Source organism: Silene latifolia, chromosome 2, assembly GCF_048544455.1.
Source record: "Silene latifolia isolate original U9 population chromosome 2, ASM4854445v1, whole genome shotgun sequence".
NCBI lineage: Eukaryota > Viridiplantae > Streptophyta > Magnoliopsida > Caryophyllales > Caryophyllaceae > Silene > Silene latifolia.
Genome location: NC_133527.1, coordinates 48,213,080 through 48,229,889, shown reverse-complemented (window position 1 = coordinate 48,229,889; position 16,810 = coordinate 48,213,080). Strand labels below are relative to the sequence as shown.

Below are 16,810 nucleotides of genomic sequence, written 5' to 3'. Positions count from 1 at the left end.
CTGCCAAAGGTCCAAATGACCTTATGTTGAATCTCTTCTTACATTTAGGGCAATTTTTGTTATCAATTTGCACCCCTTTTGAATTAGATCTTGAATTAGATGATGATTGCATTATTATAGTAGGAATGTGTTTGTAGTAGTGTTTAAGAGTCATTGCTCCAAATTTTAACATCAACTCTCAACTCTCTTTATATGCAATAGCTACAGTCCAACAACTACTTTTCTAGCCGTTAGAGGTCATTTCTGGCAACAGGGGCATTTGGTGCACAATTCTCAAACCTCAAGGGTATTTGGTGCACAAATCTCAAACTTCAGGGGTATTTGATGAAAGTCATATTAGTTAGTTGTAGTTAGTTACAAATTTTAGTTAGTTGGATATTCAAAAGGTTGTTGGGTTTCAACAAACTTTTCCCCCAAAATAGGTCAACAAGTCAATAAACCTCTTTAGTTTAATATTTGACAGCGTTAATGAAAAAGGGTAGATCGTGCACTAAAATGAAAGTTGAGGGGTACCATGTGCACAAACTTAAACGCAGTGGTACCACGTGAATTAAGCCAAATCTCAGGGGCACCACGTGAATTATCCCTTATTATTATTGTCATCGCCACATCATCATCAGGTCATTTTTTACCTGATATAACAAGTCAAAATTGGTCGAGTTAATTTTGGGAGAAGGGCATTTAAAGATGGGTTTATTCTGAGTTAAAATATAGTTCGGATTAATATAAGAAAATGATGTATAGTTTGGATTATTCCCGTAAAATAATCCTATTATTTAAAGCATGTATACTTATCATCGAAACTTTATAGAAAAATAAAATGTAGAGGAGAAGGGGGACTAGGCAACAAAAGTAATACTCACGCTACTGGACCAAGTCGTAGAAGTGTTACAAAAATTACAAAAAATGGAAAGTGGGCACTCTAGTTGTTAATTTGTTGACTACTGGGATTCCCAGAGAAAAACCCCAATTGATCGAATAATCGATCAATTAAAATCAAAATCAAAATCCCTAGAAACAAAGAGTGGGGGATTAAAAATGAATGTAAGCATGGCGGATCATCTAATGTCACCGGCGGATCCGCGTGGAAGTCCGGCGAAGGAGCAACAAGCAGCAGGAGTTGGAATACTTCTGCAAATAATGATGTTGGTTTTATCATTTGTTCTTGGTCATGTTCTTCGTCGTCACAAATTCTATTATCTTCCTGAAGCTAGTGCCTCTCTTTTAATTGGTATACTTTTTTTTTTTTTGTTGAATTCAAATGATATCAACTTTATTGATTTGTTGCCTCACCTTTACAATTAAGCCTTCTCGTTATACTAGTTTTAACTTGCCTTTCCAACACTTCCTCAAGCTCAAACACTTGGAAACTCGACTCGGATTGTCGGATTGTCTTTCTTCTCCTCTGCGGAGCTCTGAGAAAATCACTGCTGAAACCAAAGAATCATCTATAATACTCTACTCCCTAGTACTCCCTCCGTCCCGGTCAATTGTTGTCCTTTGATTTTGGCACAAAGACCAAGGAAAGAGTAAGTGACCAATTACTAAATGACAACTGGAACAACACAAATTGAGTGTGAATGATCAAATTGCTCATCAAGTTCATTCTTAAAATAGAAAGGACAATAATTGACTAAGACACCCCAATATGGAAAAAGGACAACAAATGACCGGGACGGAGGGAGTATAACTTTCCTTTCAAGCCGAAACAACATTAATTAGTGTTGTAGCTTTATTTATAAGTGTAGTAGTATATTTTACACAATTACCTTAATCGCACTCTCAATCTATACTACAAGAGGGCCAACATGTCAATTGTTGGAGGAATTTTGGATGTGAGTCTTATCAATTATTGACAACCAAATTATTTTGGTCAATAGGTCTAGTTGTTGGAGGACTCGCTAACATCTCGAATACAGAAGCAAGCATCAGGTTCTTCTTGCACAAACTTAGAAATTTTTTCTCAACTTCTTCCATTTCTTGTTTGACCTTTCCCCTCCCTTCTCAAACTTGCAGGGATTGGTTTAACTTTCACGAGGAGTTTTTCTTCCTCTTCTTGTTGCCTCCTATCATATTATATCCTTTTCAATTCTACTCATTTGTTTCGTCACTGATTTATTTTATTTAGTTTCCAGATTTGTTAATTTTATCTGTATAACCGTGTTTTGTATCTTACTTTGCATTCATTAGTTGTTTTCTTGACTTACTTAGCGCCTACTCAATCAGGGTTCATTCTTTCACCGGTTAGGCTTTATCTAGTTTCCTCCTTTTTTTGAGTTCAAGCATTTTGGAAACTCTTAATGTATGTGTAACCATTTTCCGTTGTGATTTCCAGAAACCATTCTTCTCGAATTTCGGTGCCATAGTGACATTTGCTATTCTCGGAACTTTTATTGCGTCAATTTTGACCGGTCTTCTAGTGTAAGCCTTTGTGTCAGTATTTGAATCTTCTTTTACAAAACGACTATATACTGCTCGTGTCTGATTTCTGAGGTTTCTGCTGCTGGCTGTTGCTATAGGTATCTCGGTGGTCTCACATTTCTCATGTACAGACTCCCGTTTGTTGAATGTATGATGTTTGGCGCGCTCATATCATCAACTGATCCTATCACTGTTTTGGCAATATTCCAGGTGAGTTCAACTACATATCTGGTGCTATAATAACATGAGGAACTGAATATAAGTTGTTAGCTTGAACATAATAGTGAGATCAACTACGTATCTGGTGTTATTCTTATTTCAAGAAGTTCAAGGGGCGGATTTATAATTTATTATAATGGATGCGCTTTGTTTTCTAAACGGAGCTGTAAGAGAGTCGTAATAAGGGAACTCAGCTAGTTTCAATGTTAGCAAATGATGTTGGCCCTATTGAGTTTTAGAGGAGGTTTATCTTTCAAAGAAAACCATTTCTGGATGACATGAAGGGCAGAATCATCTTTGATTCCTTGTTTTTTCAGTTTGATAAATTCTGAAGTTGTTACAGTTGTACCTATAGGCAGGATGAAATCATCAACGTTATAATGTCCAAATGCTATCTTTGATTATACTCTTTATCCTACGAAATGCCATAGAATGTGTTCATCTTTGTCGAGCGCTTGGACTTTATGTAGATTTTTTTTATCCATTCTGAAAACCAGGCATAAAATAGTAAACCTTTTTCGGCCCAAACTATAACATGAGCTTCCCATGATACTGATGTTGTAATTCAGAAAGTTCTTAAGTTGTTGGGTAACTTTTGGTTTGAGCAGGACTGAATTGTATTTTATTCCCGTTTCTTTCATTTTTGATAGCGCTTATGTACAGTACTACAGTTCATTAGCCTATGTGTAGACGTGTAATAATACAGTTTCCAGTTCCATATGTGTGCTGTGCAAGTGTCACTCTTGTCTCAGTATTTTCTATGAAAATCTTTTTTGTTGTGCTCTTATGTTTTGACTCATTGAATGCCTGACCTACCTCACAAATTCAAACCATCTCCTTAGAGGATTTCTAACCCCACCAGTTACATTAGTTTAAAGGGGGTACTAGATTGATACTTCCTCCCTCCCAACGAGTTGCATACGGGTTACTTTTTGTAACAGATTTCTAGGAAAGCCCAAATATGTGCGTATCATGTTTTTCCATAAGCTAAACTATCAAAATAACCTTGTCTTTAATTTACCCACGCACCCCTTATTTACACCAAACCCATGTCCTTCACCAAACCCAACCACCACCCACCACCAACCACCAACCATTGATACCACCAAAGTACCCCATCGGCCCCACCTCCATCACTTTTGACGCCCTCTACCATAGCCACCTCCACTTTTGACATACCTATTCAAAACACGTCCACCACTTTTTAGCCCTCCTCCCAAGCCATTCCTTCACCACCTCCGACGTCTTCCACCTCATTAAGTGCTCCTAGACAAGGCACAATTAACGATCACACTATTATTCAATTTCATCAATGTTTTTTATTTCTGTTCATTTATTATTCCCTTCTCTTTGGCTCATTATCCTTAAAGTTTATTCCTTTACATGTTAACCCTCTTTCAAATCCACGAAAAGGAAGACATTGAAAAAAAACTTTATCCAGAATATACAAATATGCTTGTAAAAGATATGCGCCTCATGTCTATAAGGCGCATTCGTCATGCAACTAGAGCTTTGTTCCCTCGGGTCCTCCTTGCCTTAGTGAGCCTCGTGCTTTTTTTAAACTAAGGTATTAAGTTTTGTGAAGAATTCCATATAAAACCCACATGTGAGTGTCCCACATTGATAAAAGGGAAGAGAGTTTACCACTTTATAAGGCAAGTGGCTACTCCTTCTATTGCCAATTGGTTTTAGAGCCTTGGGCTTATGAAGCGGACTCCTTCTTCTCCATTTGGGCTAACATGGTATCATAGCCCATGGCAAAAGTCCTGGGTATGATGAGTTTAACGAGTTTAACTGGGCCATTAATCGCAATCGTTGGAAAATAACACGGTTTGCTTGACAGCTGGAAGAGATGCCTAACTGCCCCAGTCTGATTTAAAATGGGCCTTACATGTGAGGGGGAGTGTGTCCTACATTGGTAAGAGAGGAGAGAGTTTTACCTCTTTATAAGGCAAGGGGCTACTCCCTCCATTGCCAATTGGTTTTAGAGTGGAACCTTCTTGGGCTTATGAAGCGGACTTCTTCTCCTCCATTTGGGCGCAACACAGGCCCGTTTGCATGTTTTAACAAGTTTGCATGTGCTGAATATAGTAGGTAACTAATCGCTTCTAATAAATAGGCAGCTTGTCAGCTACTACATCATTATCCCTTATGATACATATTTGAGTATATATCCTGAGCTTTGCTCCACTTGTGTCCATTTAATAGCTTGTAGAAGATTTTGGTGTTGAATCTTCAATGCCTTGTTAACATTATCTAGAGTACTTAATTCTGTTTCAGGAACTTGGCACGGATGTCAATCTATATGCCTTGGTTTTCGGGGAATCTGTTTTGAACGATGCGGTAAGCCTCTCTCATTAATTAGACTGTATAATGACGACCAATTCCCATGAGTTTGACAGAAACATTTCTCATTTGTTACAAAATTGGCAGGTTGCAATTTCCTTGTACAGGTTTATAGAGCTGGACTTCTCTTTGTGATTTTACTCTACTCAGAGGAGCTCAATTGATGTAGCATGTTTCTTTCCAGGTCGATGTCCTTATTGAAAGGTCAAACGTCATCGAGCCAAAATGTCTTCATGTTTGTTCTTGGATTTCTTGAGACATTTATTGGTTCGTTGTCTTCAGGTATTTTTTCTGTAATTATCCAATTCATTTAGATCTATACAAGTGCTCTTCAAGAGCGGTTATTTGAAATCAGATTCTTTTGCCAGTTGTAGTCCTTTGTTTTAGCTCTTGCATTGATTAGACTCTATTTCTAGAATCTTGTTGTGACCTTTTTGTTATTCTCATTCTTCATTTACAAGGCTCTGGAGTTCGTGGACTGATATCCACCAGATGTAAATTTGCAATTATACGTTATGTATCTTGATTTTGAAGTGCTTTGAGAACCTTAAGGCTGTCATACCGTTGTCATTTCTGACTTAATAAGAGCTAGTTGTCTGTGATTTGAGTTGGCAAGTATATTTGGACTGTAGCTGTCCTTCATCATTAAGGAGGAGATTGTATGTGAAAACTGATATTTGGGGAAGTTGTGCTGCAGCTTGCTGCTTTCTGGTAGATTAAACTATACCCTGTACACAGCCAAAAAAAGTGTGATGACTTTATGTTCTCACGTTATATATTAATGGTCTCTTCAACGTCTATTTAGAATTTTGTCAAATATTTCCACACACCACCTTTAAAAAAAAATGCTGAGTCCTCCGGCCAAAATGTTGTGTTTGACAAAATTTTTTTATTAAAGATTGTGTTTTACAAACTTTTTTTTAAAGGTGGTGTTTGGAAATATTGTTTTTTTAAAGATTGTGTTTGACAAAAAACCCTTTAAGTTAATAGTCTTTGGCCTGCAATGTCTTTAAGTAACTTTTTTAGTATAGTATATATAAATAGATAATAAGAGTAGCTTCTATGAGTTCTTTAATTCTGCTCATGTTTGGATTACTTGTTCTTTTATTTTTGTTGTTATAAACACTAGTTTAGACCCCGTGCATATAATGCACAGTATTTAAAGTTTAATATTTTTATAAAATTACTTATATAATATTAGTACCTTTTAATTGTTTACATATCTCATAATTGTATTTTGCTTTGATAAGTAAAAGCTAGAACTGAAAATTAGTTAAGATAATTGAGTAATGAGTTGAAATATATTTTAATGAAAATATTTTTATAGCATAAAGCTAATGAGTTTCAATTTATATATATATATTTTTTTTTTGTCACGAAAATAATAACCAACGATTTCTAGTTTTGTTTTTTATACAGAATATGGCTCAACTCATCATCTAATAATAGGATCAATAAAAGATTTAGCAATTTATAATTTTATATTAATTTTATTTTGATTTAAGTAAAATATTATAGTTTAGAGTTTAGTGAAATAATATAATTTGATGAAAGATTAATCATAATGAGTATATAATATATAATAGATGAACTAAATTGTAATTGTTAGTTTCCTTATTTAGTGAATGAATATAATTATCATTAGTTTCCTTTTTTGAGGATATGCTTTTCGGCGGGAGAATGATAGAGTTCACCTATTCTTTTAGTAGATAGGGGATGTTTTTCTTTGACAATTTGATTTGCTTATAGTAATTGAGTTTTAGCCGAATCCTGTCTTAGTTTCCATTTTTCCCTGCCTATATTTGTTTTCTTATTTGTATGACGCTAAGCATTTATATTTTCACCTTTCGGGGGTGGGTGCAGGATTAATTGTCTCTTCAACTTCTATTTAGATAATAGTCTTTGCGTCTGCAATGTCTTTAAGTCAACTTTTGTAGTATATTATATTATATATAGATAATAAGAATAGCTTCTACGAGTTGTCTAACTCTGCTCATATTTGGACTGCTTGTGCTTTTATTTTTGCTGTTATAAACGTGTTTTTTTTTTCTGAGAAATTGATTTGCGTATGGTAATTGTATTTTAGCCGAATCCTGTCTTAGTTTCCATTTTTTCCCTCCCTATATTTGTTTTCTAATTTATATAACGCTAAGTATTTATATTCTTTTACTTTTCAGGGGTTGGTGCTGGATTCATTTCTGCTCTGATATCCTTATGCTAGAAATACATATACTAAGAACCTTTGTCTTTATTGATATATCTTCTTCTAGTCTTCTAGCATTATATTTTGTTGCTAAGCCTTGACTTCACGAACCTTTTCAAGTATGCTGGTCTAGATATTGAAAAGTGAGTAAATCTTATATAACTTCTTAAGGTTTTCAAAACTCTCTCTGTCCCACATTGATCGTCTTATCTTAATATACGTACAACAACAATAATATAACTACAGTGCCCCATGAGCTCCCTTAAATTGTGAGGTAGAGGAGGGTTGGATGTATGTTGCCTTACTAGCAACACAAAGAGGCTATTTTCCAATGACCAAGATGAAAAATTTCATCGTTGAGAACTAGCGTTGAATAACTGTTTCTTCACAATAAAAGAAGCACATCCAATTTATTGAGTCATTTTGCTTTACATCATAATCCAAAATCAAAGAATAACGAGTCTTCGATTCCATGGAAAATTTGGAAGAAAAAAACAATATACATGTAATAGAATAACTAGTTTAGATCCCGTGCATAATATGCACGGTATTAATAGAGTTTTACTTTTTAGTATTATTATTTATGGGTTTTAAATTGAAAATTCACTTATTTTTTATGTTTCTCATACTTGTATTTTGATTTGAACAATAAAAATTAAAATCGTAAAAAGTCATAAAATGGGTATTTTAATGAAATTTTTTCTTTTACCGAGAAATTAATTATGTTATTTTAGAATTTTTTTTACTAATAACATTTTTTTGCGCAACTTATAATCAAAAGTCAATGAATTTTCATCGTAAACTTATTTAAAAAAAAAGTTTTTTTTTTTTTTTTTTTTTTTTTTATCATATAAGACCGGAGTGAAATTTATGCAGAATGTGAAATATGGAATGTTTTAAATATTAAATTTAAAAGATTGTGTCATTAATAACCCACCATATCTATGGTATTGCAGAAAATACTAAGCTTACTCTTAGGAAATATGTTTTAGGCGGGAAATAGGGGATGAAAAGTAGATAGAAGGAAGCAAAGTTTACACGGGAAATCAGGAACTGTTATGTTTGACGACTCAAAACGTTAAGTCAAAAGATCATAGTGGGACAAAGAGAGTACAAGTTTAACAGTGCTACACTACATTCTAAGTTTCTAACACTTTAATCTTTTGATCAGCCTTCAGAATTTAGAATGCTGTCTGTTTGTTCTCTTCCCATATTTCTCGTAAGTAGTCTAAGATCTTTTCTTCTGTGTGACGGTGTCTCTTTTGGTTGAGCTTTCTCAAATAATTTTTTTTGGCATTTCAGGTATATGCTTGCCGAAGGTCTTGGGCTCTCTGGTATTGTGTCAATATTGTTCACGGGGATTGTGAGTAAAAATTGTTTTGGTCTTTGTGTGTTTCATATAGCTGAAATTTGAATACGTCGATGACATTGGTCTATTCTTTTTTCAGGTAATGAAGCACTATACTTATTCAAATCTCTCAGAGAAGTCTCAACAATTTGTATCAGAATTTTTCCATCTTATATCATCCCTAGCCGAGACCTTTATGTAAGATTCTTTTTGTTTTGATTCAGTCATTAAGCTAATAGCTGGAATGAGTGTTTTAACATTCTTATCTGCAGATTCATATATATGGGCCTTGATATTGTCATGGAAAAGCACAGCTGGTCACATATTGGCTTCATCTTCTTCTCGATTGTATCCTTCAAATCATTTAAAATTTGATCTGCAAATGGATGACTAAAATTGAGCTTAAACGGTCCTCATAACGGTTTCTTTTGATCCTTAACTAGCTTTTTTTTTCCAGATATTTATTGTGATTGCCAGGTAACTATCCCTCAACTTTTAGTAATTATCTTAATTCAATGGATCTTATAATTGATTCTTCATAGGAGTTTGTAACTAACACATGTTGAAGAATGGAAACTAACCTAGTAGGCTACTATATGTTTTAATTCTCCAATTCAACAAGTTAATGTACAAAAGCTATATCTGGCAAAGTTACGGCTTAAAACTGATTATCTTTGGGGTGCCTTGAGGTGCTAGAGCTCATTTTCTAAATTAGATGTTTTTGTGTTGCACAATAGAGGAATACCTGAAATATTTACCTATGTTCCCTCAGTCCCTCCCATCCATGTTTCCCTTCCCATATTGTTTGGGTGCAACTCTTAAGAAAACATAATTATAGAATATAAAATAGGTTAGTAGGCTAGCAATTAAAGGGAAACATGATTTTCTTAATATAATTAACACACTAAAAAATCCCCCACATGAATAGCCTCCCCAGTACTATTAGCGGGCCACCACCGCTGTCACAGCTCCATTTGACTACCACTCTCCGCAAATGTGCCCGCGCAAATTGGGTTTAGTGTTTGGAGGTTAGTGTTATTGGGTAATCATAAAATTAGAACCGCTTAGCATTAGGAGGTTACGGTTATTGGGTATGGGACTATTGGGTAATCTAAAGAATTGAACCATCAAAGGAAGGGCATGTTTTGTGTAACTCTGCATAGCTTATACTTCCCCCTTTAAAACTAACGTAGAATGTTTTGAAATGGAAAGAACAAAGAGAATATTCTCAAAATGAAGCATGAGAGAAACATAGTAATTAGTGAATGAGAGGAAGTATCTGGTTTATGTAAATTTTGAGACATAACTTCACAGATTTTGATAGAATGTACGTCACTACGTCTCTTATAGGAGTGTTTGTGCCTTCGGCTCTTTCTGTGCACCCATGCTTGAGAATTGCTTTCTCCTTAATGTTGATAGGTTATATTTTTAATGCTTACTTACACTCCTGTAGGGCTGTCATTTGTCTTCTCTTGTGATTAACTTGACAGATTCTTCTTTAATAAAATACACGTCTGTCATCAGGATGTTTGTGCCTTTGCCTCTTTCTGTGTACCCATGCATGAGGATTGCTTTCTCCTTAATTTTGATAAGATATATATGTAATGTTGACTTACACTCCTGTAGGGCTGTCAATGTCTTCTCATGTGGGTACCTAGTGAATTTGTCTCGACCTGCACACCGGAAGATACCTATGACACATCAGAAAGCACTTTGGTACAGTGGTATGTTGTTGGTGGCCTTTTGTTTAGCAAACTGACGTTAGTTTCTTTTGCTAAATCTTTTTTTTCTTTTTTTTTGTTGTCATGGTTACTGCATCTTCTAATGTAAATGAATGTAAGTCGTGCCTCATATTGTGATCAGGACTTAGAGGCGCTATGGCTTTTGCTCTTGCTCTTCAGTCTGTTCATGATCTGCCTGAAGGCCATGGGCAGACAATCTTCACTGCGACCACTGCAATAGTAGTTTTAACGGTGGGTTTCCTGATCTTCATTCGTCAATTTGTTGGTGGAGTGTCTGTTGGACTATTTTGTTTTTAAGGCTGTTGTTACAGTGGTTAATAATAAAAAGTGTATAATAATAATAATAATAATAATAATAATAATAACGATCATCCTCATCTTACAAATGAAGTGCTTGGGTCATACATTATTCTCATATTAGCCGTATACTTCCATTTTATGTTTGCTCACTTTTTGTTCCTTGTCTATATTCTTCTTAGGCTTTTTTATTCGAGCTGTAGTTTCTGTGCTAACTGCTGTCGTTGCTCTTTTTTTTTTTTTTTTGTCATTCAACATATGTCTCGTTGTTGGCATCTTTCCTCCGATTTTTATTTATTTATTTATTTATTTCAGAGGTCTAAGCTGTCATAGCTATCTTTTCTTTAGCGTTAGTGTTCACTTTACTAGCCTGGCTTACATTGAAGCCATTTCATTGTTAATTTGTTACTTGTCCACTTTTGCCTTACAATGCTGATTGCCGTTGAGAGTTTTAATAACCATTAGATGTAGTCATTCTGATTTTATGTGATCACCTTTGACCTTGATGTTAGCTACCAGCTAAGAATTCTTGCTTTTGAAATCTTTGAGAGTTGGGACACCTGATATATGTTGTTCTAAACTGGATGATGAAGATCACAAGGTTCTTTCTCCTAATACCTAGAAATTAGAACAGTCCATCCTTACGTTTGAATTCCATACGTTTTTCAGAAGATGTGAATTTTTTTGAAAAATGCTTAAAATTCAAGTGAATGGAGTGAGTATAATGTATACTGTAGATATGATACGGCCTAGTAATCCACAGCAAAATAGTACAACAACAACATTAACCCAATGCGTTAGTGGGTCCCGCAAATTGCGGGCGGAGGGTCGGATGTATGCAGCCTTACCTTTGTGCTAGCAGACAAAGAGGCTGTTTTCGAATGACCCAGAATGAATATTGCATCAAAAACTGTATTGAATGACTGCCACTTTACGATAAAAAGAATCGCAGCCAGTTGAGTGAGCCATTTTGCTGTATTTCATCATAATCCGCAGCAAAATACTAATTAAAATAAATAGAAACAGGAGAAATAGTAGATATAATACAGGCATGGATATGGTAGTGTAGGTATTTAGGTTGGTGGACGTGTTATTTGCTAATATGCATGTTTCTGGCCATGCATATATGTTGGAGAGAATTAATGACATAAATGTACTATGTAGTGACTTATCTACATTTGTGCATTTATCTCTAGATTATTCTAAATTAAGTTTAATGTAGTGAATTTCATATATCATTCGAGATTTTGAGTTGTGTAGTAGGGGTAGTTGGTAGATGTAGCCACAAATAAGAGTGTGTTGTGCGAGGTCTTTCCCTTACTTTGTTTAAAATTCCTTGGGTGAACTGGTGTGGTAGAGTTCTCTGTGATGCAGCCATCAGATTTCTGTTTAATGCCTGTATGCAACGATGTGGAAGAAATAAAAGATAGATGAATATATGCGTAGAATGTGCCTTTCTATATGGTCAATTCTCCATATTCTTAGTTGTTGCTATATAACCTGTACATATTGTCCCATAGTTACTTACTGGAGTGCATCTTAGTATGCTCCTGTATATGTTCTCAACTCTCGAGAGTTATTTTGCAGGTTTTACTTATTGGAGGATCAACTGGAACCATGCTGGAGGCTTTGCAAGTAGTAGGTGATAACCGTGAAGGGAACTTGGTGGAGGTAAGTTCTTGGTTCTTGATGCCTATTAGTATCTGTCGTTAATTTCTTCAAAACATGCTCTAATAGCTTAGAGCATGGCTAGTTGTCTTAAGTTGGTGCACCTTTGCGTACTTGCATTTGCTGAACAATCTTTTGTGTTTTGTTTCCTTTTCTTTGGATTATGTGCAAATCTCAAACTTTAAGGCTTTCTTGGGGAGCGAAGTAAGGCGGTGTTTGTTTCGTGCAAGGTTAAAAGAAAGGAATCAAGTAGGGGGGATACAAGGTTATGAGAAACAATACCCTCAAAATCTCAAATACAAGTTTACAACCACCACTGACACCCATGACTACCACTCACCACCACTTGCCACCCTGGACTTACCAAGTCGCCAGCTACACCCTTACTGTCACTGGCGACCCAGTCGAACCTGCCACAGTGCCACCTAGTCCTGTCGAACCTTCGCCCTCCCAACCCTAAGAAATCTCTCTCCTACCCCAAACATTCTTTTCTTGTCATGATGGTGGTTCAAAACAAGCTTCCCACGATAGATAATCTTGCCGTGAGAGGTTTCCACTTGGTTAACAGATGTGTGCTTTGTCTGAATGATAGTGAACACTTAATGCATTTGTTTTTCAACTGTCCATTCTCTACTGCGGTTTGGAGGGGAGTCTTAGATTGGCTTAAATCAGGGATATATGCCTATGTATCTGCCACAGGTTCTCTCCTGGCACTACACCTATAATAGGGGCAGAAACTGGATTAAAAGCAGACGACGTTGTGTTTTGATGGCTACTATTTACATTCTTTGGAGGGAAAGAAATTAAAGAATCTTCAGAAACGCTTCTAGTACCCATAAAATGCTCTGTTGAAAAATTCAGTATACTACTAGTATTCGTATCATCGTATGTATCACTGTAACATGGAGTGGTAACATGGGTCACTCAGAGGAATTCTTGTAGGCTTGATGTAGGGTAACACGCTGGTATTTTTGTGGGAAAGGTTGTCTACGGTCTTGTATTGTCTTTATTAATTAATGATTAAGATCCTTGCTTTTCTGCAAAAAAAGAAAAAAAAGGGAATGAGAAATTTCATTCCCTATCCATTTCTTGTATCCCATGAACCAAACGCCTTGTTTGTAGTTACTTAATATGCATATTTTAATTAAGAATTCTCCTGGTTTCTAAGACATTTTAGCTATCATGATGTGTTCTTATATATAGGGCTTTGAGAGGACTGATGGCTATGCATCCCCTCTCCCGGAGGAAGAAGGATCACCTGCAAACAGATTCAGGATGCGACTAAAGGAATTCCATAGAAGGTACCGAGAAAAAGGAACATACATCGGATGTATTACCTTATATTTTACTTGTTTTTGAACATATGTGTATTTTTTCTGAGCTTATTACCTCAAACTTTATTTGTTTTTGAGCATATATGTATTTTCTGAGCTTATTAAAGTTTATAAGTTAAATTTTAATTTTTGTTCTGTCAAAACTCAAAGTTAACTAAGTTTATATGTAATGTTTTTGAGTTTTATTGTAAATTTTTTGAACTTAATGTTTTAGTGAATAAATTCAAAAACTTTATACTAAAACTCATAATTTTTAAAACAAAACTCAAAAACTTTATTATAATGCTCAAAAACTATAAAACTGGTGGTAATAAATCGGATGTATAATTCACTTACTGGTACCTGTACCCAATTAAATCTCTCTTTTTTGATATAATTTGTTTTTTTAAATTTTTTTGCAGCACTCCATCATTCTCAGCGTTGGACAAAAACTATTTGACCCCATTCTTCACTAGTCAGACTACTGATGAAGAAGAAATAGGTACTTGAACCATTTTTTAACGTGTTTTAATTTTGTTATTAACTCACGCAAGGGTAAGGTTGCGTACATGGACCACCCCCCCCCCCCCCTCCTTTACTCCGCAATTTGTGGGAGCCATTAGGCACTGGGGTAATGTTGTTTTTGCTATTAACTCACTTCAGAATGAAAACTTTCTACCTATTGGTGGTCCAGCTTATCCCTTGGTGGTAAGTAGATTTGACTAACAGGTTTTTCGAATTGGGTGTATTTTGGATTTCTGGGTGAACCGTGATTAGTTATTTCATGTACGGTTAGTTCATAGTTGTGCTACATGTTTGGGTATCTGGCTTTTACTGAATGAGTGGTTCCATATAGGTCATTTCCGTTCAGGTCTAATATGCCGATTCGTTATTGTAACTGAGTTTGCTTGAATGTGGTTTATGATGAAACAGAGTCTCTGATGCCTACACCGAGAAGAGAAGTCTACAGTAGCCGAAGTAGCCGAAACTGACTCAATTGTTTGGTTCTTTTATACAAAGGATGTTTGACATGACAGTGACCGAGGACATGCCAAGTTAAAGGTGTTGGTACATATGTTAGTTTGCTGATAATTATGATGCTGAAAATTTTCGAGAGCTAGCTCATCATCTTTGCCGGAAGTCAATCATGCGTTACCGATTTGCATTGTGCAAGGTTCATGGCTTTGTATAGTCACATTTTTTATTTTTTTACATTTTAGATGTACTTCTACAGTTCTACTCTACTCTTTGAATGTCATCTATTGTGCAGCAGAGACTTACACAAGGAATGACGGTTGACTTATGAGACTTTTTTGGGCATTTATGACTTCAATTGCAACAGCAATGGCTGTGAAAGTGCAATGGTTGTGAAAGTTGAGCAGTTTTTTTTTTTTTTTTTTTTTTTTTTTTTTTTTTTTTTTTTTTTTTTTTGTACTCTATTTTACAATCCTCCCCCGTTCCCCCGTGTCATCTTCCTTCTCTTAAAAAATCTCTCCTCTCTCATACTAAAGACTCGGATAAGTCGAAATTCTTTAACTAAGCCCTTTGGCGTAGAAAACTGGTACAGTAAATAATACTAAATCCCGCACAATTTTATTCAATCCCGCACATTTTTCCGTCTTATTCCGAATTTAACCCTCTCATTTCTACCCCACCAAGAGAGAGGAAAAAAAAACTAAACCCCAGTTACAGTTCCCCTTCCCCATGTCATTCTTCCCTTGACTACCACCCCCTCCCTCCGACCACCACTCCCCCGCCCCCTCCCTTGTCGCCAACCACCACTTCCCCTCTCCCTCACTCCAAGTCGACAGACTAACATCCCTTCACCAACTGCCACCGCGCTTGCCTCCCGCCGCTCCTGACTTCTACCGCGTCAACTGCATAAGGCCGGCCACACTATCACCCTATTTCGGCCAAACCGACAATCACCAACAAAAAAAAAATCGAAACCCTAATTGTGAAAACCTTTTAAAAAAACCATTCAATCGATATGTGGTTTCGATGTTGGCGTTGAAGAGTAACGACATGTGGGCCAGCAGAGAGCTAATTGACATAATTTTTGTCGTCGGCTGGTGGCTGGCGACGGAGGAGAGCAGTCGGTTGGGAGAAGAGAGAGAAAGAGAAGGCTGAGGAATTGGAGGTAAGGTTTAATTTTCATTGGATATGTGAAGTGAGGGGTAAAATTGGAATAAGTCGGAATTTGTGTAGAATTTAGTAAAATAGCGTGCGGGATTTAGCAATTACGTAAATAATTTGTGTAACATTCAAGGCTAAACCAAAGAAATCACTACTAAACCAGTAGATTGATCCTCCAGTATACTTCACAGCTAGGTTTGTGGGTGTCTTTTAGATGGTTGCGTCTTCGCCCTTTGGAAGTTCTTCGCCCGTGTTCAGAAATACATGAGACTAAATCCTCAGAAGTGTGCATTCGGGGTCACCTCGAGAAAACGTTTGGGACACGTCATCAGCAAAAGAGGCTCGAAATCGATCCAACCAAAATCAAGGCTCTCTAACAGATGCCTCGACCAAAGAACGAGAAGGAGATTCGGGGATTCCTAGGTCAAGTTTGTTGGGGTTGGTGTCCTTAACAGTTAGTGCAAGGACATATAAACCTCTAAAAGGATCAAAGGGCATACTTTGGTATTATTATCAGTTGATCCACGTTTATCAATAACGGTTGGCTTGCTAGATAAGTTTGACGTTATTGTCATACAGATGGCGGTGATCAACTGGTCCCTAAAAGTCACACCTATAAGATACGTTTGAGAGATGTGACGGTATGAAAATACAGTCATGTAGATGCCAAATTTGACTAACCAGTTAGTCCGAGTTATTTGACTAGTAATTAGTCAAAATGTGATGTTGAGATATTATATTTAATACGGATTAAATATTATGGGCTAAAGCGAATTAACCAGTTAATTCGTAAAATTAAATATAAGCGTTTTACATTTGATTAATGTATATTGAATTTAATTATACAATATCGTCTTTGTCGGACATGTAATAATACTTCAACTAACCCATGTTATTAGTTGATGTTTTAATAGCCGATAACCGATGACGATTTATAATAAAAACCGCGTCATATACATTTAGCGAGATGAGTCGGACCACGAGTTTAATAAGGAGGAAGTGGAAAGCCCACTCCCACCCTAAGCAAACCCACGGTTTGGCCGAGCTCAACAAAAGGAGAGCAATTCTCTCCTTTTGACCTAGTTGTTCATTTACAAAACAAAACTAGGGTTTCGGA

General features: G+C 36.1%; 1 protein-coding gene across 1 annotated transcript; it reads left to right on the top strand.

Annotated features, from left to right (window-relative positions):
• Nucleotides 1–845: 845 nt before the first annotated feature.
• LOC141642711 (sodium/hydrogen exchanger 6-like) lies at nucleotides 846–14,930 on the top strand. Its single transcript, XM_074451587.1, has 22 exons — nucleotides 846–1,231; nucleotides 1,881–1,932; nucleotides 2,017–2,076; nucleotides 2,219–2,243; nucleotides 2,336–2,421; nucleotides 2,520–2,631; nucleotides 4,921–4,983; nucleotides 5,074–5,093; nucleotides 5,171–5,268; nucleotides 7,164–7,192; nucleotides 7,301–7,332; nucleotides 8,361–8,408; nucleotides 8,492–8,552; nucleotides 8,638–8,735; nucleotides 8,810–8,885; nucleotides 8,995–9,014; nucleotides 10,164–10,261; nucleotides 10,401–10,510; nucleotides 12,164–12,247; nucleotides 13,448–13,545; nucleotides 13,980–14,059; nucleotides 14,491–14,930. The coding sequence occupies exons 1-22, from the start codon at nucleotides 1,039–1,041 to the stop codon at nucleotides 14,547–14,549; spliced, it is 1,602 nt and encodes a 533-aa protein (XP_074307688.1). The 5' UTR covers nucleotides 846–1,038; the 3' UTR covers nucleotides 14,550–14,930.
• Nucleotides 14,931–16,810: the final 1,880 nt, after the last annotated feature.

Excerpts from the sequence above, each read along its gene's own strand:
- LOC141642711 (XM_074451587.1), top strand. The coding sequence starts at position 1,039 with ATGAATGTAAGCATGGCGGATCATCTAATGTCACCGGCGGATCCGCGT. Across the intron at positions 1,933-2,016 it reads AATACAGAAGCAAGCATCAG|GGATTGGTTTAACTTTCACG; the intron begins GTTCTTCTTGCA and ends TCAAACTTGCAG. Across the intron at positions 2,077-2,218 it reads TTGTTGCCTCCTATCATATT|TCAATCAGGGTTCATTCTTT; the intron begins ATATCCTTTTCA and ends CTTAGCGCCTAC.